Source organism: Boeremia exigua, assembly GCF_020726555.1.
Source record: "Boeremia exigua strain MPI-SDFR-AT-0100 chromosome Unknown C7974scaffold_12, whole genome shotgun sequence".
Lineage (NCBI taxonomy): Eukaryota > Fungi > Ascomycota > Dothideomycetes > Pleosporales > Didymellaceae > Boeremia > Boeremia exigua.
Window position 1 is genome coordinate 437,385 of NW_025763529.1, and position 18,668 is coordinate 456,052.

General features: G+C 52.3%; 8 protein-coding genes across 8 annotated transcripts; 1 reads left to right on the forward strand and 7 right to left on the reverse strand.

Moving 5' to 3' along the window:
* Nucleotides 1–6: 6 nt before the first annotated feature.
* Nucleotides 7–1,218, reverse strand: C7974DRAFT_402974 (uncharacterized protein). Its single transcript, XM_046142778.1, has 3 exons — nucleotides 1,180–1,218; nucleotides 960–1,025; nucleotides 7–891 (listed from the first exon to the last, which is right to left on the reverse strand). The coding sequence occupies exon 3, from the start codon at nucleotides 732–734 to the stop codon at nucleotides 294–296; it is 441 nt and encodes a 146-aa protein (XP_045992589.1). The 5' UTR covers nucleotides 735–891; nucleotides 960–1,025; nucleotides 1,180–1,218; the 3' UTR covers nucleotides 7–293.
* C7974DRAFT_402975 (cytochrome P450) lies at nucleotides 1,194–3,411 on the reverse strand. Its single transcript, XM_046142779.1, has 3 exons — nucleotides 3,207–3,411; nucleotides 2,006–3,158; nucleotides 1,194–1,854 (listed from the first exon to the last, which is right to left on the reverse strand). Exons 1-3 carry the CDS (start codon nucleotides 3,306–3,308, stop codon nucleotides 1,562–1,564), a joined length of 1,548 nt encoding a protein of 515 aa, XP_045992590.1. The 5' UTR covers nucleotides 3,309–3,411; the 3' UTR covers nucleotides 1,194–1,561.
* Nucleotides 3,395–4,785, reverse strand: C7974DRAFT_402976 (uncharacterized protein). Its single transcript, XM_046142780.1, has one exon. It carries the CDS (start codon nucleotides 4,309–4,311, stop codon nucleotides 3,682–3,684), a length of 630 nt encoding a protein of 209 aa, XP_045992591.1. The 5' UTR covers nucleotides 4,312–4,785; the 3' UTR covers nucleotides 3,395–3,681.
* A 34-nt stretch (nucleotides 4,786–4,819) lies between these two features.
* On the reverse strand, nucleotides 4,820–6,132 carry C7974DRAFT_343762 (TatD family hydrolase). The gene is made up of 2 exons (XM_046139320.1): nucleotides 5,984–6,132; nucleotides 4,820–5,930 (listed from the first exon to the last, which is right to left on the reverse strand). The coding sequence occupies exons 1-2, from the start codon at nucleotides 6,056–6,058 to the stop codon at nucleotides 5,013–5,015; spliced, it is 993 nt and encodes a 330-aa protein (XP_045992592.1). The 5' UTR covers nucleotides 6,059–6,132; the 3' UTR covers nucleotides 4,820–5,012.
* Nucleotides 6,133–6,819: 687 nt separating this feature from the next.
* On the reverse strand, nucleotides 6,820–8,723 carry C7974DRAFT_320266 (uncharacterized protein; the record flags this gene model as incomplete). Its single annotated transcript, XM_046138747.1, has 2 exons — nucleotides 6,820–8,343; nucleotides 8,655–8,723. 2 exons carry the CDS (start codon nucleotides 8,721–8,723, stop codon nucleotides 6,820–6,822), a joined length of 1,593 nt encoding a protein of 530 aa, XP_045992593.1.
* A 1,035-nt stretch (nucleotides 8,724–9,758) lies between these two features.
* On the forward strand, nucleotides 9,759–10,631 carry C7974DRAFT_320687 (RTA1 like protein-domain-containing protein; the record flags this gene model as incomplete). The annotated part of the gene is made up of 1 exon (XM_046138763.1): nucleotides 9,759–10,631. The coding sequence occupies one exon, from the start codon at nucleotides 9,759–9,761 to the stop codon at nucleotides 10,629–10,631; it is 873 nt and encodes a 290-aa protein (XP_045992594.1).
* A 585-nt stretch (nucleotides 10,632–11,216) lies between these two features.
* Nucleotides 11,217–13,997, reverse strand: C7974DRAFT_56607 (P-loop containing nucleoside triphosphate hydrolase protein). The gene is made up of 3 exons (XM_046146871.1): nucleotides 13,491–13,997; nucleotides 12,352–13,441; nucleotides 11,217–12,147 (listed from the first exon to the last, which is right to left on the reverse strand). Exons 1-3 carry the CDS (start codon nucleotides 13,902–13,904, stop codon nucleotides 11,267–11,269), a joined length of 2,385 nt encoding a protein of 794 aa, XP_045992595.1. The 5' UTR covers nucleotides 13,905–13,997; the 3' UTR covers nucleotides 11,217–11,266.
* A 32-nt stretch (nucleotides 13,998–14,029) lies between these two features.
* On the reverse strand, nucleotides 14,030–15,583 carry C7974DRAFT_402988 (uncharacterized protein). The gene is made up of 3 exons (XM_046142781.1): nucleotides 15,155–15,583; nucleotides 14,606–15,094; nucleotides 14,030–14,507 (listed from the first exon to the last, which is right to left on the reverse strand). Exons 1-3 carry the CDS (start codon nucleotides 15,359–15,361, stop codon nucleotides 14,415–14,417), a joined length of 789 nt encoding a protein of 262 aa, XP_045992596.1. The 5' UTR covers nucleotides 15,362–15,583; the 3' UTR covers nucleotides 14,030–14,414.
* Between the last annotated feature and the right edge of the window lie 3,085 nt (nucleotides 15,584–18,668).

An 18,668-nucleotide genomic window follows, 5' to 3' on the forward strand; every position in this document is an offset into this window, starting at 1 on the left:
AAGCACGTCCGATCAGCCAACTGGCACTCTTGTAGGATCCAAACTACCATAACCGCAGCCAATAAGCCGCAGAACTACAACTGAATTACTCCTTTCAAGCGCATACACTCCATTGGGAAACGAGACCTCGGTTTCATCAATCCTTCTCACAGTTAGCAGTAGCTGGTCGGACGTGCCTTGCAGTAAATCAATTTTTAACTAAGGCCCATCACCGTTGTTGAATCATAGTCCGCACTGTGGTTCAACCACCCACACATTCCCTACAAATTCACCACTTGCCTTCCTCCACAATCTCAGAAGCCAACTCCACCAACCCCATCCATCGCAACAAGCCGCCACTCCTCCAGACCCGCCAATCGATGCGGTTCCACCTCCTCCCTGTACTTCTTCGCCTCCACCATATCCCTAAATCCCTGTAATGTCTCGTACCTCACTATCACCACCAGATCCCAGCCCGCACTGTCAGGACCTGCAACCCACCCCTCCACGTTCCCCTGAAAATGGACCGCCGCGCCGGGCGGCAGTATCGGGGCTATGGCTGCGCGGTACCGCTCTGTTGCTTCGCGGCCAGTGCAAGGGTCCGACGAGAGGTGTGCGTAGGCGGGGGAATAGACTGCGTTGGGACGGAACCGCCAGAGGTTCAGCATGTAGACTGGTTTGGTTGGGTCGCGGGCGGAGGCGATGGTGGCGAGGACGGTCTGGTTGATAGGGTAGATGACTGGGTGGTTGGACATGATGTGAGAGTGTTTAGGGGTCGGTGTAGTGTCTGGAAGTTGAGTTTGGAGTGTTGAGTGTGAACTGTGAAATGCAGAATGTGGCTTGTAGTATTGGATATGTTGGGACTGAATCTGTGTCTTTATATCGGTGGTTGACTATCTCTGCAGACTCGCCCTTCATGTCTGGTTAGTGTGAAGTCTTGAGTAATTGCCGCGCTATTAGATAGCAGGTGGAGTAGATACACATGTGTTAAGGCCGACCATATCCGGTGCATCCGTGGAGACACCGAAGAGCGGAATATATCTGCACTGAAGACAATCAGTCTCCAAAGTGACCCAGAGTAAGAAACTTAAATGACAAGAATAATCATTACACTAAGAAGTGATCAACGCCTTCTCTCAGGAGGATCATATTGTTCAGCTAAATACAGGGGCTTCACTTGCTTTTTCGAGTATTACATACACGGTATATTTTGTCAAACTACTGTCATTTATGGACTTGCGCATTGCAGTACGCTTGTCAAGATCAATGGTGTTGCGGAATCACACAATGTAAAGGGCGGCTTATGCGCCCTACGATGTGGGGAAAGTAGCTTCAGCAATCAACCGCCAATCATGTGCCATGCTGAGTAGGATTTAACTACAATGACATTGCTCGAAAAATGATGTCTCAAGCTAGTACATATGACTCCAAGATAACAAGCTGACGGCATACCGTGGCTAGGAACGAGACTGCATACTCATCAGTCACATGCACTGTGCTTACTGCAGATGTCCGCGGGCGTATCAGTGGTCGACCAGCCTTTATATCAGGAGGAAATCTTTTTCTCGTCCTTTCCGGGACTTCACTCCTTGTAGAAGTCCTTCGTTCTCTGCTCACTCGCGCACAGCACCTCCCTCACCAAATCCCCGGTCCCGTCCCTCGGGGTCAACTTGATCTTGAAATCTCTTGGTATCGCAACGAGGGCACTCTTGATCAGATTGTAGTCAACATAGTCAGTGTTCGGACGATCTGTCACGCTGGCCTCGATCCTGTACAGACTCAGCAGGCGAAAAAGTGCTGAACCGATGAGTTTGCTGGCAATTATTGCACCAGGACATGACCGGGATCCAGCGCCGAAAGAGAGGTGCGGGGGTACTGGATGTGGGTTTCTCAGTGTACATGGCAGAGGGTGAGACGGGCTCATCGAGCCAGCGTTCGGGATTGAAGGTACTAGCGTCAGAACCCCAGTGGTCAGTGTCTATATCTGTCAGTCTGGTAAGAGCGTTTTGATTGAACATGAGCGTACCATGGTTGCCCGCCTGAGCATTGATCAGTACCATAGTATTCTTTGGTATCACTGCTTCGCCCCAGCGAACATCGCTCATTGTCTTCCTAGGCAGACTCATGTTGCTCACAGTGTAGTATCGGCCAGCCTCTTTGACGATAGCGTTCAAGTACGGCACGGCTTCTTTTTCAAACTCCCCAGCCCACGCAGCCTTGACGTCAGGGTAGCTTTTCAGAATCTCCCGATACGCACGATCTTGGTATTTGATGCCTTCAGGCGTGCACAGCGAGCCAATGCAGGATACTAGGGTTCCCGGAATTGTCTCAAATCCACCAGAGACCAGAGATAGGCAGATCGAGCTCACTTCTACACCAGTGAGGCGCGTCTCTTCGTCTTTCAAAATTGCAGCGCTGATACAAGGCTTCTCTGTCCCGTTCTTGATCATAGCGCGCACTTTATCGAGTAGTTCATTCAAATACTTGTCCCTCCTCTCGCGAAGATCTTTTGAGCGAGCGTTCTTCTCGTTATTGGGCAGGTACCGGAGGATAGGAATGTAATCTTGGTAGTTCTCAGACGCCGAACGAAGCAGAGAGATTGCCGAGCCAACATGGAGGATTTCACGCAGTAGCTCATCGTACATCTCGTCCATTCTGATACCGTAGCATAGCGTCAGGGTGGTGTTGAGCGCATAACGCTGGATATATGGTCGAAAGCTTGCCTCCAAAGCCCCGTTCTTTGTGTCGCGGTGTAAGTCACGCACGATGCAGTACGACTCCAAGTCGAACATTTCATAGTAGTTCTTCATCATAGCCTTGCTCAACGTAGTAGAGGCTGCCTTCCTCTTGCTTCGGCAGCTCTCGTCCCACGGTGAGCTGCCAATCGTAAATCCCTGTGTCGAGGAGATTAGTCCGTGGAAAGTGTACAACTTCGGACGATCGATCAGTCCTTGTGAGTTCTTGATAAGTATGTTTTTGCAGTCCTCAAACGAATTGACGACAACCGCACGAGTATTGCCTAGGCGAATCTGGAAGACTGAATGGCCGTATCGGCGCCACCATTTTTCACAGACTGTGGCATGGTCCTCTCCCAGTTGGGTCAGATGACCAGTAACGGGAAGTGCACCAGGTATCTCGGGTATGCCGCGAATGTAGGGTATATCGGTGCGGGTCAATAACTGATATTTGGGCGTTAGCTGAGAGCTGCAATGCTCAATAGTACGCACCTTGTAAGTCACAAATATGATTGATGCAAGGGCAAATAGAATCGTCCCCAGGCCAATGGGTGTGTCCTGGGCATAGTGAACGAAGTCTAAGAGCCGAACCATTGCTTCTTGAAACACAATCAAGAGTGCACTGCGGATGACGGTACGTAGTTGAAACAAGTATTTGAAAAGTCACAGATTCAGACACTCACTTACAAGTATGCGGATCCACGCGCATACACGTGAGGGGTTGCGCGGATCTCAGGCTATTCCCGTTATCTTCGTGGCTTATCAGCAACATCCCACTTTTGAGTCTACGATATACAATTGCCGCTGCTAAAAGAAGGGACGGGAAAAGTGTGTCTGTGGGGCGTGTAGTCCTATAGCTGTACCTACCTGTCCGGTTACAATGGGCAAGGAGATGGTGCATGGATATCAAACTGGATCTACTACCCCAATCAGCTGACTCGACGAGAACGTTACAAGATTTAGCAAGCTAAATGTCCAAGATGCGAGCGTGCTTGATCTCCGCACCTTCAATGTGCTCTCGAATCCTGCCGTACTTCTCGAAACTATATGTCTCTGCGAATGCATGGTGTTGCTCAACGCTTTTCCACGGCGTGAACAGCACCCACTCGTCCTTATTACCCTCCTTGTCGATACGCCAGCCTCCACCAATGTTGCCTTCTGCAACGAAATCCTGCAGGTAGTGCTTCTCTGCATCGAATGTCCGCTGAAACTGTACCCTCTCGTCCTCCTTGACATAATGTCTGACAATTGCGTAGATTGGGGCGTTCTGCTGGATTGCACCTGCTGCCAGTGGTAGGTCTGCATGCGGCACGTCGATGTGCAGCAACCACTCCACACTCAGTAGACCCTCTAAGCTTTTGAGAAGTGCCTGGTTGTCTTCACTTGGTATGAATAGATTCATGTGCTGATCCAGAGACTGCCATTCTCCGACGATGTATACATAAGTGGGGTCTTCGACTTGCTGGAGGTAGTAAAATGTTCGACCAGTGTAATCCTGCATAATCGCCTTTGCTTGCGCAAGCTTCGAGCGGAGACTTGTGTCATCAATCGCAACATCTTGCAACAGGTGCAGAAGAGCAACCTCGGTAATCGTCATTGTGGAGGTGACGAATGAAGCGCGCGTCGATGGACGGGCGAGGCTGAAGTTAATGTGAGTCGGTGTCAGTGGAAACAATATATACAGCACGAGATGCGTTGTCGTAGACACAAGCAGAATTCAGGCCACCTGCACCAGGCAGAGGTGCTTACGTGGTGCAGGACGAACCCGCGACCCTTGTTCGTTGATTAAGTAAGCAGACTAGCGCCATTGTACCTATTCTGACACGAGACCTAAAAGTGCTCGAAATCTAAGAGTGGCTTATGAGAAAATCTGTGTCTTGTATCGTCTGCAGCGAGATGTGCGGTGATTGCACTGGGTCCTCTATGAGCCGCACACCTGCCCAGTCACCGCGGGACGAAATCCCTGCTTCTCCTTTCCTTGAATCCGGTCAGATACCTGTATTGCACGCGTGAATCAACATGATGGGTGGGGACGTGGCTGACAGATCTGTTGCTGACGTACCTGAGCTTGTCAATGCAATTCGAAGATTGAATGGTAGCTAGGTAGGTAGATATTTGAACCACATCCTTATCACAATCTCACGCTTTTTGGAAAGACATCGCAACAATGCGCGGTGAACAAGACCCGTTCTGCTGGTATGTTGGAGAGAGCCTAATGTAGTGACCGGTCTGTATACGCCTTCATCATTTGGCTAGAAGACTACGTAGCTTCTAGTGTTACTCTGTTGGTCTTCTGTGCTACTCAGCATCACTCCAGAACATCTGTTGGCTGTTCTTGTACGCTGCTTCCGCTACTTCCTCAACACTTGCGCCCCTTAGCCCGGCGACGATCAGCGCCACACTCTCCATCTTACAGCTCTCATTCCGCTCCTTGACCATCTCGCCCATGACGAACTTGTCTTTCTTCTTCGAAACGTATGGAAGTTTTGACGCATTTTTGAGGTACGCTTTAGCAACCTCGCTTGTGGCTTGGATTTCACCCCATGGTGCATCAGTCTCGATCTGCAGTTTCTCAAGTGGAATGGCGCGGACCATCTCCACGCTGTCCCGATCGCGGAAGCTGAACCCATTGACACTCACCTGAAGACCAAGATCAACGAGCGTCTGCATCTGCGAAGCCGTACCAACGAAAGAGTGGACAAGCCCGGATACCAAAGGCAGGCGACCAAGATAGGGCGTCAGGATGGCGACGAAGTCTTCGAAAGCTGCCCGACAATGCAAAAATAATGGCAGCTTCCAGCTCTCAGCCACGATCATGTCGAGCTGCCTCTTAAAAACGCGGATCTGAATTTCTTTCGATGCAGCAGTCAGATGGTCGTAATCCAGGCCTAGTTCTCCGAACGCGCCAAGCAGCCCAGGCTCTTCTTTTAGGGTGGTGTTGATCACCTGTGCAAGGTCCTGGTAGTACTGATCGCCGCCCTCTTCAGCCTCAGCGGCATGGTATGGATGCACACCGATTGTGATTCTGCACTGCTCTCTTCTTTTCCTGGCGATTGCAGCATTTGTGCCCACGTCTGACAGGTACATGCCCGTCAGTAGTACACGATCTACGCCCACTTCCGCTGCGCGGTCCAGAACTGCATCAAAGTCGGGTTCGTGGTATTGTTTTCCGCGATAGATGCCTGCGAAGTCCTTGGCTGTTGCTGTCACAGCGACCTGAGTTGGATGACTCAGCTAAAGGTGATCTGGTATCAAGGGCTGCGCCGTACATCTGCGTACTGAAGCTTCCGTGTAGGAGCTGCAGGTACTTTATTCGAGAACTCATTTAGTAGTGATGAGGCCATGTTTGGTTCTGGGGGAAGTGATGATGGGAATGCAAGGCTGGTCTCTGGAAGCGACTCAGCCTTGGAAAACGGGAGTCTCGGCCGAGACCGGAGTTGGCGGCGATCTCAGCACGTAACCTCCTTGGTCCTGGATTAAGCTCATCACACAATCATATTATCAATCTTGTCACGAAAACGGTATGGAAGTTCGAAAGGTATGAACGTTTTAGCCATCATCACTCGTGGTAACAATCATGCCTCGTGCTACTCAAAGTCGTGTTGTGGAATTCAAAAAAAAGTGTTCAACCTTGATTATATCTGTATCTTTCTGGAATTCTTATCAGCACCGGACCCCAGTGCTGCAAGCCATTTTCTGGTCGATTTGAAGTGTCTTGTAGCATCTGCGAAAAATTTGAGGCTCATTGTATGAGAATCCGATTTTTCTCGATGTGAAGGTAAATCTGTGCTGCTCAGTAAGTATCTTCGACGGAGTGAAACACATATACCGCTGAGTCGGACGTGCCCGCGTTTCTGAGCACGCCGTCATCTACAATAACTCATACCCATCAAACTCCACTGTCGTCATCAACCAGGTTGTATGGCCTGGAGATGGTGCAGCTACTGGAATGCGTCCCGTGTATGCACCTGCTTTGTTGCATGGGGCGAAGTACCGGTCGATGGATACAGCCTGAGCCTCGGGTGCCACATGATTACCTGGGTCTCGCAAACGGTTCGTGTGCGAGAACACCCGTAAGAAAGGTAGGATCAGAAGCGGCGAAGGTTCAAATGACATCCATGTGCAGCTCATCAGGCTTGCCCACCAGTCTATCCTGCCTGACGCCAAAGGCATTCCACAAATCGACCCCAACGACGTGGGCCGGCCACTCGATCAAATGCCAATTTTCAATACCAATCGCCATGGCAATGGCAGTGACAAAGTCGCCACCTAAGCCCTCAAGCCACCAGACGTTACGTACTCGGCCGGGCAGCACGGCGTAATGTGCGAGGATGACCAGGGCGTCTCGGTCTTTAGTCTCGAGGAGATGAATGAACTCGCGCGAGATCCGTGTTGACCAAACAAAGATAGCGCCACGGTCTGTAAGCACACCGGTAGTGGTGTCATCAACTGCATAAGGAACCGCAGTCATTGGAGGAAATACTCCAGGAAGAGTGAGCTGTGATACTAACGCATAGCACTCGCGCAGGTAGGCAAGCGCTTCGTTCAGATGATGAGTATGCGGCTCTCGAGCTTTGTCAGTGTCCATCCACAGCTTATCAATCTTCTGTAGCCGCTGATCCTCCTCTTCTGCACGAGCAGTAGCTGGAGTAAGTTTACTTGGCCACCATTTACGCGCGGCTACAGAATGCATTGCTCCGTTGATTACGTGATTCCATCCGTTCATGAGCACAGTAAGTGGACCGCGGAGACCCCAGACTGTACGCAGGATGCATGCCATCATCTTGTCAACAACACCGGGAGGAGGTATGACTGTGCCGTAAGGTATAGTCTCGCGCAATGCTTCAATGTCTATGGCCGACATACGGAACAAATAGACTGCTGTGAACATAGAGCTAGCAAAGAGTGCTGTTGCGTTCGAGGCTGTAATGTTTTCGAGCTGAGTGCGATAGGTCGCCAGGGCTTTATTCATCCTTGATGCTGCCACAGCATTCATTCTTGTCTTTTGGGTTCGATCTTCATGGAGTCGTCCAAGATGAAGCGAGGCCACCGAAAGCACGCAATTTACCAGAAAGTCATGCGCGTGCGCCATTTCAGGTATGGATGACTGCCATGCTGCCTTAGCAGGATCATCAGTGGCCAGCGTAAGACTTGTTGTGTATTCATAGTGAAAAAGGACATCTTGGAGTGACGGAGGCAGTGGCTCCCTGATGCCTTTCCAGACGTCGTTCAGGCGCAGGTATGGCGGGATCGAGCTTTCCAAGATCTGTAGCTCTAAAGGATGGGTGGGCGTTGGAGGCCTGGGACTCGACCATGGAGATCTACCTTCTTGTTCTGATACAGGGATATCATGCTGTAGCGCCGTTGAGTAACAAGCCGGTAGATGCTCAGTTGGCGGAGATATGTGCGGTGAGTTCCTCGCTGACTCGGCAGTGTTACAACTACTGGAACTGGGAACTGGAGGTGAAAGTGCTTGTATATAAGACGTCTCGGGGGGCGGCGATATCGAAGATGCTGGTCCTCGGGATGACATGGGACCGGTGAGTCGTGATGAAGGGGCTAGCTGAAGGAAGCTACATGATTCGCCTTTCTTTTCGCAGTTCGCACAGGTTGGATGTTTGCCATCACACTGATGATGGTCAGCATTTGAAACTTGCGGAAGGATGAGTCACCAATGAGGCATTGTGGCCCTTGGGTTGATGTCAAGCATGAAGTAAAATCTTTTGGAGATTGGAAAAATTAGGCAATGTTGTACCCTTCAAGTGCAATCTTGCTACGATTGTTACACGCTCACCTTCTGCAACAATACATTGCGCGCTTTCGTCTACAAATAAAGATGGGCATTGGGTCACATAGAAATGAGCTTGGGGTGTGACTGGGGTCATCATTGGTCCATACCTGCCAACGTGTAGATGTGGTGGGAGTGGTTGGAGTACCGACCTTTATGCGTCTCCTTTTGCATTGGTGACAACCCAGCCTCGTTTTGTTGTGCGTCCTTCTCGTCGCCATTGCTCCCCTGATTTAGGTGCCGCTAATTGATACGGTTTACGGTGCGTGGATCCACTTCGGACAAAATGTGGCGCATGTAGCTGAGCGAATAGCAGTGCTTGGAAGGTCCTGGGGTTCGATTAAATTGCTGGAAAGGGCTCTATGCGAGAAGTATGAATGTTTAAGGATAATGTTGGGTGCAAAGTGGTTGCTGGAACTGACGTTTTCCCCAGTGCTGTAATGGATCGGCAAGGCCGGCCCTCCGTACAGAGAGGCCCGTGATTGGCCAGGAGCGATGAGCTAGGTTGACCATGAACTTTTATTCATCATTGCGAGACAATGAAGAAACCAGAAGCGTAAGCAGACATTGTAGTCTGTCTATCAAGTGCAGTTCTGAAGAACGAAGTGGCCGCTTAGTCGCCTGCATGGTTCATCGTCATCGGCCAGACGTGATCGACTGCTTCCGATCCTGAGGTTACGTAGATACTCAGGCATCGTGGGTAGCTTGGCTACGCTGGACAGACTACAGAGGGTATTGTCTACCTACACGCTTAGAGACATCAGCACGCCAGGCGCAATGACCAACAGTAACGTATACCGTACACAAATTCAAGCTAAGAATATGTTTGGGCGCCGAAGCGGACCGCAAATCTGCCGTGGGTCCACGTTGGCAGGTGGACGAATCAAGGCGAATCGCCTTGACACTAAACCAACCCACCGTACAGCGTATACAACACATGCTCAATAGTTCTGCCATGGACGCCAACAAAGACGAGGTTTTCTCGGTGAGTTGCGAAATGCGCTGCGCCTCTGCTTCATCATCATGGTTGCGTTTAGTCCGAAGCAATGTGCATAGATAAAGGAGTTGTGGTTTCCTGAACTCAACTGTGTCTTACTCCAGCATCACAAACCAATCAACTGCAGTTCGATCATCTCAGTAACTGCCTTCTTTATTACACAATAGAATACACTTGTTCGGCTACATACCTGTCTATAATAGCGACCTTGATACCACGAAAGCGTACAAGCCTCGACGATCCAAACACCACGAACATCATGGCCGACCACAATGATGCCGACTCTTATGTGTTTTACCGCTACAAGCCCTCCCTCGCCGCGGCTACAATATTCGTCGTCCTCTTCAGTCTGACGACGGGCTTGCACGCATTCCAATCCTTCAAGAAACGGTCGTGGTTCATGACGCCCTTTATCATAGGAGGACTCTTTGAAACCATTGGCTACATAGGCCGCATCCTATCTTCCAAAGACCAATACGCGCAGTCGCCATACATCATGCAGACACTCCTTCTGCTCCTTGGTCCTGCACTATACGCAGCAAGCATATACATGATTCTCGGCCGCCTGATCTTATTGACGAGGGGCGAGCGGTACTCTCTTGTACGCCGCACGTGGCTGACAAAGATCTTCGTTGGCGGCGACATCATTTCGTTCTTCATGCAGGGTGCCGGCGGCGGCGTCATGGCGTCAGGGGCGTCAGGCATGAAGTCTGGTGAGAAGATCATCATTGGCGGATTATGCGTTCAAATCCTCTTCTTTGGGCTGTTCTTTATCACGGCGATTCTGTTTCAATTGCGAGGTAAGGAGCACCTTGCGACCCTGGATAGTAGTATTCCCTGGAAGAAGCACCTTTTCCCCCTTTACGTGACTTCTGTCCTGATCTTGATCCGATCGCTGTTCAGAGTCATTGAGTATATCCAGGGCAACGACGGATACTTACTTCGACATGAGGTTTACTTGTACGTCTTTGACGCAGTGCTCATGTTTGCTGTTATGGTCATCCTTAACGTCAGTTATCCAGGAGATATTGCTCTGCTGCTCAAGGAACAACAGAAGGAACGACCGCAAGAATTCGAGCTGATGAACGACGATACAGCCGAACGTGGTATTGTTGAAAAACGCAGCCGATAGGGGCACACGGAGATCTAACTCTCTATATTTCTTACGTCGTTCCACGATAGGAGGAGCGACCGTGTGGCGTTTGAGATTCTGGAATGCGAGACTGCACAGTTTGTAGATATGCGGAGGTACCTTGATAGCTTTCTTACTAGCCAACGATACACGTCAATGTTTCAGAATTTTGTTTGAGCGTATGTATGAGTTGTGCTGCAAGCAATATAGCACATTACTACGTTTGTTTCGTACCGCAAGGCTCATGACGTACGACAAGGATGAGCGCACGTGCGCTTCGTCCTGCATCATCAGAAAGGAAGGTGCCCAGCCACGAAGCAAGCAACCCCGCGCCCCAAGCGGGAAACCTGGACGGGTCGCTTGCCCTTGTCGCGGCTTCGCGGAGACCGGTAGGCCTCATGCAGGGCCTGTTGGCACGGTCCGCAGAGGCGCACAGGACGTGATCCTGTTTTGTAGGAGGCCAGGTCGCCAAATGACGAAGTCCATCCTGATCGGTATACTGGAAAGAGGGGTATCATACGATATGTTGTGCTAAAATGCAAAGCGGATAGGTAGTGAAGAGAGAGGCTGTTCCAGAACGGGGCAGCGAGGTTTCCAACAGCTGAATATGGATGTCGCGATAGGGAAGGCTCTCCTCAGGCTCCGAAACCCATACCCTTGACTGATGCGTCTTCCCCGAGCGCGAGTCGAACCTCGTCTTCACCAACACCCAGCCTTACACGACCGACTCGCTCACCGTGTCTGGCTTCGATACCGATGATACCTGCTTCTGCAAGTTCTGTGGCAGCAGACGCAAGACCAAGAGCTCGTGCAGCATTGAGCTTTGCATGCTTGGGTGTTGTATCGGTGAGCTCGGTGTTCCTTGAAGGACTTGCAGGCAGCACGTCTAGACCGGAAAAACCAGTGGTACGATCTTGAGCACCTGATGCAAGCAGATAGTTTTGCACGGGCTGCAACTGGCTCATCAAGCCGATCTTCTTAACCTCATCAACGACGTCTCCAAGCACTGCCTCACCAAGGCCAGTCCGTCGTATCCGCGCCAAGAGTGCAGCGAGAAATACCTTGGACGCTAACGGCAGCGCCCGGAGCGCCTGCTGCAGGGGGCTGCTCGTGGCCTCATTGATAGCCTGTCTGATCGTTGCGAGGGTGACTACACCCTTACGTCTAGCGGCAGGTCCTCCACGTTTCGTTGGGCTGACTGCCAGCTCTTCGGGACCGTTGTGCGATCGGGACGATTGAAGAGTGTTCGCGTTGTTCCCGCGACCGGTCCGACTCGGGGTTGAGGGCGCCTCATCATCTTGACCTTGTGACGCGACTTCTGTCTCTGCGATTTCCACAGCGCGTCTGCAAATGTCTAGTGCACGTCGGGCGTCACCACTTACAGCTGCGACTTTACGCGCCGCGAACTGAACGGCATCCGGGAGAACGATGTTACCTGGAACGCCCTCCAGGCGAGATTGAATGATCTGCATCAATTGGTCGTGAGTATAGCCAGGAAAGGTGATTCGCGTTAGCCCTGGGTACACGTCTGTTAGCCTTGTCCAATGAGTGTCCTGTAGAATACCGGTGAACAGGGGTTCGCGACACCGTCGCAAAAACAAACGTATTGGGCATCGTCCACGCGGCGCCTGCGATCGGTATGATTAAGGCAAACGGGACTCGCAAGCTGCACTGCAACATTGATGGGCTGCACGCGAAGGACAAGGTTCCAGGTACGTACCTAGTCGACTACTGATCTTATTGCTCAGAGTGCGTTCCGGGAGATCCATAGTGTTTGCGACCGCCAAGACAATTAGTCTGCTGTGCCGCAGTTGTGGCCAGTTGAAGAAATTATACATGACGGACTGATTTTTGGTAACAAGTTGGTCGAGCTCATCCATCAGAACAACGCATGGGACGCGACGAGGGCTGGGCGCGGAGAATTCGCGCTCCAACAGTTCTAGTGCATGAGATGGGCTGACTCTGTCGCCGCGAAGTGCCTGCCACAACAACGAGTAAGACTGATGCGGGTCTGTGACCTTCATGCCGTTGATCTCCACGAAGATGAAATCATCCAGCTCTTCAGCTTGCACTGATGCATGCAACTGTGCTACAACCTCTCGTACCGTGGCAGTCTTTCCCGTGCCCGGTGTGCCTGAGATATAGATGCACGAGCCCGATCCGTCTGTGATGGCGGCCTCGAGGTGGCTATACACGGTCGAGAACTCTTCCTCGCGACAGGGGAGTGCCGCAGGTACGGATGAGACGTGGAGTTGGTTCCGGGCAATCTGGAATGGTGATGCAAGTGCCGAAGGTGACAACAGTCGGGTACCAAGCGGAGTGAACTCCAGATGTTTCTTCAGCACTATGCGCTTGTGTGATGGGGTCAAGAACTTTCGAGCGGCCGGACTCTTTCTCTTCGATGTAGGGGTTGCCGCGTCATTGAATTTCCGGCGCTTCCGTGGAGTCTTCGGTGCACCATCATCTTCAGAATCCTGTTCTGTGAAATCGTCTAGATCATCTTGCTGTCTTTTTGGCCGAGAAGATCCCTTCCTTGACGCTTTAGTCTGACTCTCGACCAGCTCTATCAGTAAGGGTATATCGTCGGCGCCGATATAAACATCTTCCCAATTGAACTCTGGTGTATACGTCGTTGTGCGGGTGTTACAGCCTCTTCTGCACACGAACATCTTGCCGTAGTCTTTCGACGACTTCTTGATCTGGCCTGTGGGGTGCAATTTCTGGAACGTTTCATACGACACGATCTTAGCTGTACCGTTGATCGAGGCAAGCGGATTGTCGTCGAAATTTGATGATATGTAGAGCTCGTTCTGGCTCCTGTCAGCCGACCAGCTTGAATTAAGTATGGTGGTGACTTACAGGGAGGAAGTCGGTGCGCTTCTTGTTCTTGTTTCGTATCTCCTGTTCCGACGAAAACCAAAGAAATCTCGCCATCTTCTCGTAGTCTTCATCGTCTTCATAGAATTCGCTAACAATGCCGACCCATGCTTGGTTGCCGTCCGCCTTGAGCAAGACAGCGTCTCCAAGCTTGCACATGAAGCTTCCCATGCGCGCACCTGTTATCCGTTTCGTGGCCGGTTGTAGCGCCGCCTTTCGTTTTCTAGGTGTTGCATTGTCGTCTACAGACGTCTGCTCAGCGCCTGCGTCTTCGTATATCCATTCCCAAGGATGGTCCTCGTAACCGAGCTCGTCGTCCGAGTCTTCGCGAATGACTGCTCCGCTCGATAGGATCTGCCGTGCTTGTTCGGCTCGTGAACGCTTCAAAGGAGCCATGGAGTGGCGGCGGTCGTTGTTAACAGCAGTGTCTATGCTGACGTTGGATGGCAGGACGCGTCGCGCCGTTGCAGGCTTGGCAGATCAGACGCGCAAAGTGCCCCGATGATCTCACCGCTCGACATCTCTCTCACTTCTGCTCTGTCAGTTCACCCAACACGCGCATCATGTCATATTTGAGATAAAGACATCACGTTCATGTGGTATAATGCTCTAATATTCAAGATTGTATTTGTAGAGTGAGGGGTGATGGTCATATTCGTTGATTCTCGTTTACCCAGCGGGCGCGCTGCAGCACTAGGGTTTGCCTTCAGAGGCTCCAAAATTTCCTACTGAGAAATGTCCCAGCCTTTCAAACGCCAAAAACACCAAGTCTCGAGGGCCAAGCGAGGGACCTTATCCAAAACGACAGATCGCTGAAATGCTATACAAAAAATGCTGATCACAAAAAGGTGCCAGGACAAAACGGCCCAGCAACGAAACAGAATAACAAAATCGCAAGAAGATTCCTCACATGGAGTGAAGGGGAAGAAGAGGAGGTGTTCGTGGCATCGAATTTGGTGTGGTAGGGTAGCCGAAGTCGTCGTGCTCAAGTGGTGGCGTCTACCATGAGCTGTCAGCGAAGGCTCGTCGGGGGAATAGTGGCGTGTTCAAGAGACGGGTCTTCATGCGTAGTAGGGCTGGCGGGTGGGGAGCCTTACATGAGCATTGTGGTCTGCGTATGCGTGCGGAGGTGGGATTTCAATACCGCCAATGGCCGCATAGCCCACGTTGAACGGACTGAGGTCGTCTTCGGAGTAGTACTCGCTCTTCATGCTGGGCACAAGGCTGGGCAGCGTGGTGGGGTAGGCGGAAGAGAGCGGTGGTGGCAGATAGGCATATGATGGCATCTCTGGTGTGAGTGTGGCTGGTATTGTGTGGTACGGCGAGTGTGTGGTGTATGGCACCGAGTATGCCACTGCATCCGGAGCTGGATAGGCCGAGGAGTACGACGCTACCGAGAATGGGGGTGGACTTGTGGAGAGCTGACGAGTGTACTGATGCGAGAACATACGATCCTCGGGTGGGGTGGTGTACGAGGAATCCGAAGAAGAGGGGGAGGGGAATTCCTGGCGCGGCGAAGTCTGAGGTGGCTGCAGCTCGGCTGGCTTCTGCTCAGGCGAAGCTGAACTGGAGGCGGCACGACGCTCCTGTTACGGAATTAGAATGCTATGCCAACGGTATCACGTGTGATTAAGGCGCGAACTCACCAAGTCTTCGAGCCTCTTCTTGAGCTTCTTGCGGTAGTTGCGCTGGGCAATCCGGTTTTGTATCCTCCTGCGCTCAGCAAGGTCTGAGATCTTGGTCCAGTCTTCGTTGGGGTTTGCTGAGGCCGAGAAGGCTGAGGATGTGCCCGAGTATCTTGTAGTGGTGGGTGCGGCAGTGGCATACTGCTGGTATGGCTGATGTCTATGCATGGTGGGCGACAATGTGGAGCTATGGGGAGAGCCTTGGGTCAAGTCACGGATGAGAAGGCCAGATGATATGGCGGGCGCAGGCTGGAGATCAGTGGGATGAATGGTGGGAGGCTCAAGGCAGTCGGGAATCACGGTATATTTATCTAGCTGTCAAATGCGTCCGCAGTCGTTCAAGTGGAGCACAGACTGCCTAGTGGTGGTCCCCAGCTTCAGGCCCTCGCATGCACCCAGGACTACTTGCGGCGGATACAACCCTGTCCTTCACCGACAGGCAGCTTCGTAAATTTAGGATAGCGCTAGACACAAGGCTTGTAGCGGGCCAGTAACGTTGGGGACCGTCAAGGCTCAGCGCACGGGAAAGTCGGGGGCCGTATGCATGTGTGGGCAGTAGGGTGGTTTGGCCATCGGTCTGTGTTTCGATACAGCGGTCAGTTCGCTCGACCCCTGCGCCGCACCCACGCCTACATGCTCCAGCACCACCAGCCCTATGGCTCTTAGCCAGCGCACCTTCGGATCCGTCGTTATGTCCGGGTGAACGCTTGCTTGGTGAGCGCTGCTCCATCATCACGTTCAGCGGCCGCCGCCGGGTGGCCACACTGGTGGCGTACCCAGCGCCAGACAAGTTGGAGCAGCGTGGAGCGGCGGCCAGCAGCATCACTGCCAGCCGTCTCAAGCCCCACGCGCGGCCGCTGCTTGGGGGCCAGAGGCAGCAGCGCCGACCATTCGACAGCTCGATGCCCTTCTGGGTAAATTGCACGCATTGCTGGGCGGAGCTCCGGAATGGGCGTGCACGAAACGCCCTGCATATTCTCCAGGGCGGTGTTGGTGGACGACTGTCCACGAGTGTGCTGGGGCTTGACGGCTTGCACCAGATCATCGCTGTCGCACAGTCTGCACGCTGATTGGCAGTCCCCGCCGCGTCCTCGCGCATGCACAACCTCGCAGCACGCTGCACACCGCGACTCGTCGGGCACTCGTTGAGTGACGCGGTGCGGCGGTGGATTTCAAATCCCTAGCGCCGCACCGTTGGAACCGTTACCCGGCGGACACGGCACACTCTCTCCAGAACCCCTCCACAAGAGGAGATCGTTGGTTTGGACACCATATCCTGCATCTGGCTAGCCTTAATTTCCTATCCTGGCTGCAGATGCTTTTAGCATGCTTTGTAAGGCCGTCTAACTTTACCATGGCTCCAACTGGCTGCGGCCACTCGATGAGCCCCAGGCACCTGTTCAAACGAGTGTCTCACACAGCAGCCCTATGCACCGTCCCCACGCCCTCCCGCCGCCTCATCAGCACTTTGTTCCTTCAGGGTATTGCGAGTCGGTGACAGCGGCTCCCAATTGCGGATAGGGCCAATCAGCCCAAAGCTTGTCCTGTGCCAGCTGTACCGAGTTTGATCTAATCTGCGAAACCCATCACGCCAGCCCAATCAATGCTGCAATCAACCCTTTCCACACGCTTCGCAAAAAAGGCTGGTAGCAATTCAACCGCTCACGCCAATGTAGTGCCTGGAGCCGGTGGCACGCCTCACAGCTATGGTGCTCTGCCCGTGGTTAGGCCTCCACAGCTGCGCCTACACGGCCGTCACTGAGCCACTGCAGTCAGATTGCCAAAATAGGAAATCCGCGAGCAGCTTCACGGGTATGGGCTCCGGAGACTTTTGGACCCAACATCCTGTGCACGCTTGCTGTGCCAGTGTTCAAAGTGGGAGTGCATCATGTTTCGCCAGGTCCAAGAATCTTCACTTAAGCTAGGCGGATGACCATTGCGTCCTGGCAACTGTCCAATTCCAAATCCAAGTCTGTTCCATGACTTGGGAGTATGCTGTGTACATCTTCAAGGATATCGTTTCATTTCGTTTGCCGCCAGAAATAGCACCAGGCCTACCGTGCCGCTGGTTCTTTGGTCTACTACAGCTCAGCGCTGTTGGATTGGGTTCAACTTCACAGCACACTAGGGTATCGTGGTTGATGCGCATGGGCGGTTGCAGCCCAGACCCACGGCAAGTTCACGACGTCTTACGGTCATGATATTCAAATTGTAGCCACCAAAGAGACACGAGCTGCGTTGGCTAACAGCACTGTCTCAAAGTGTGTACGATCACCGAGATTGTGTCTCACAGGTACCTCAAATCGGTCCCGAGGTGATCAAAGTCGGTATACTTGTTGTGGGTCTTCAGCTCTCCACGACCTGTTCAGGTGGAGTACGCCTCGAACAGGCAAAGGCTCATCTTCTAGATGATGATCGAAAACATGAAGTCCGGAATGCGGTGGCCGCGCCCATCTCACAGCCCTACCTACTTTCACGCACGGTAGTCTTCATCAGCAAGCGACGACGCCCTTGCATACAGCTCATTGGGTTTGTCCGAGTTCCATTCCACGGGTTACTCTCCGCTGCAAGGGTTCGACGACGTGTATGTTGACATCCCAGCGGGATACGTCGTACCGTCTTTGCATAAGCAGTCACTGGATCGCAGCTGCCAGAATCCACGTCCGAGGGACCGTGAAAACCAGAGGTTACCTGGAACTTTTGTTCTATAGCGTCTGTCTTTGTATGTCGTTCTCTGCATTACCCCGACCAAGCACCAGGTGCATTTTTGTCCGTGGATGTGTTAGCGATGTAATTCACGGTGAACAGCAGAGTTTGTTGGGCAGTACTGTCAAACTGCATACATATATATCATGGGGTCTCGAGACAGCTGATCGAACTCTTGACGTGCAAAGCTAGACTGAGGTGTCTCTATGCCTCTGTCGGGGCGCAGCATGTGGACGGCCGTCACAATGTAATCTCATAGTGTTTGAGACACTGACGAATTACGCCATGAGATGTCTTAGTATGTCCTTAGCAAAGGCGTGCTTTCCTGTGGAAGAAGTGTCAGAGCTTCCCGAACCGATATCAATCAGTCTATATCACACAGCAAGCAATGAAGTATCGGCTCAGTGACATAGTTGTACCCATGTTTATCGCAGGCCTCATCTGTGCATATATATCGCGCATCCATTCACGGCGACTGCAGCCCAGTAGCCAGCACCGTAGTATCGACCATACCTAGCAGGCATCCCCTGCGCCTATGGCACGGCCCTGCTACGAGGAACGACCAGCGTCCACCGCCAAAACCAACGCATTCTTGCACAACATGCCACCAGCAGTTTGATCCACATCGCATTTTCCCGCTCAATACCTGAGCACATTGCCTGTAATCGGTCGTCGCCGACGTCCAAGTCAAGCTGTTCAGACGCGGTGAGTTGAACTGCGGGAGGGGCCCACCTGCCACCCGCAAGGAGTTAGATGTGCAACCGACCCC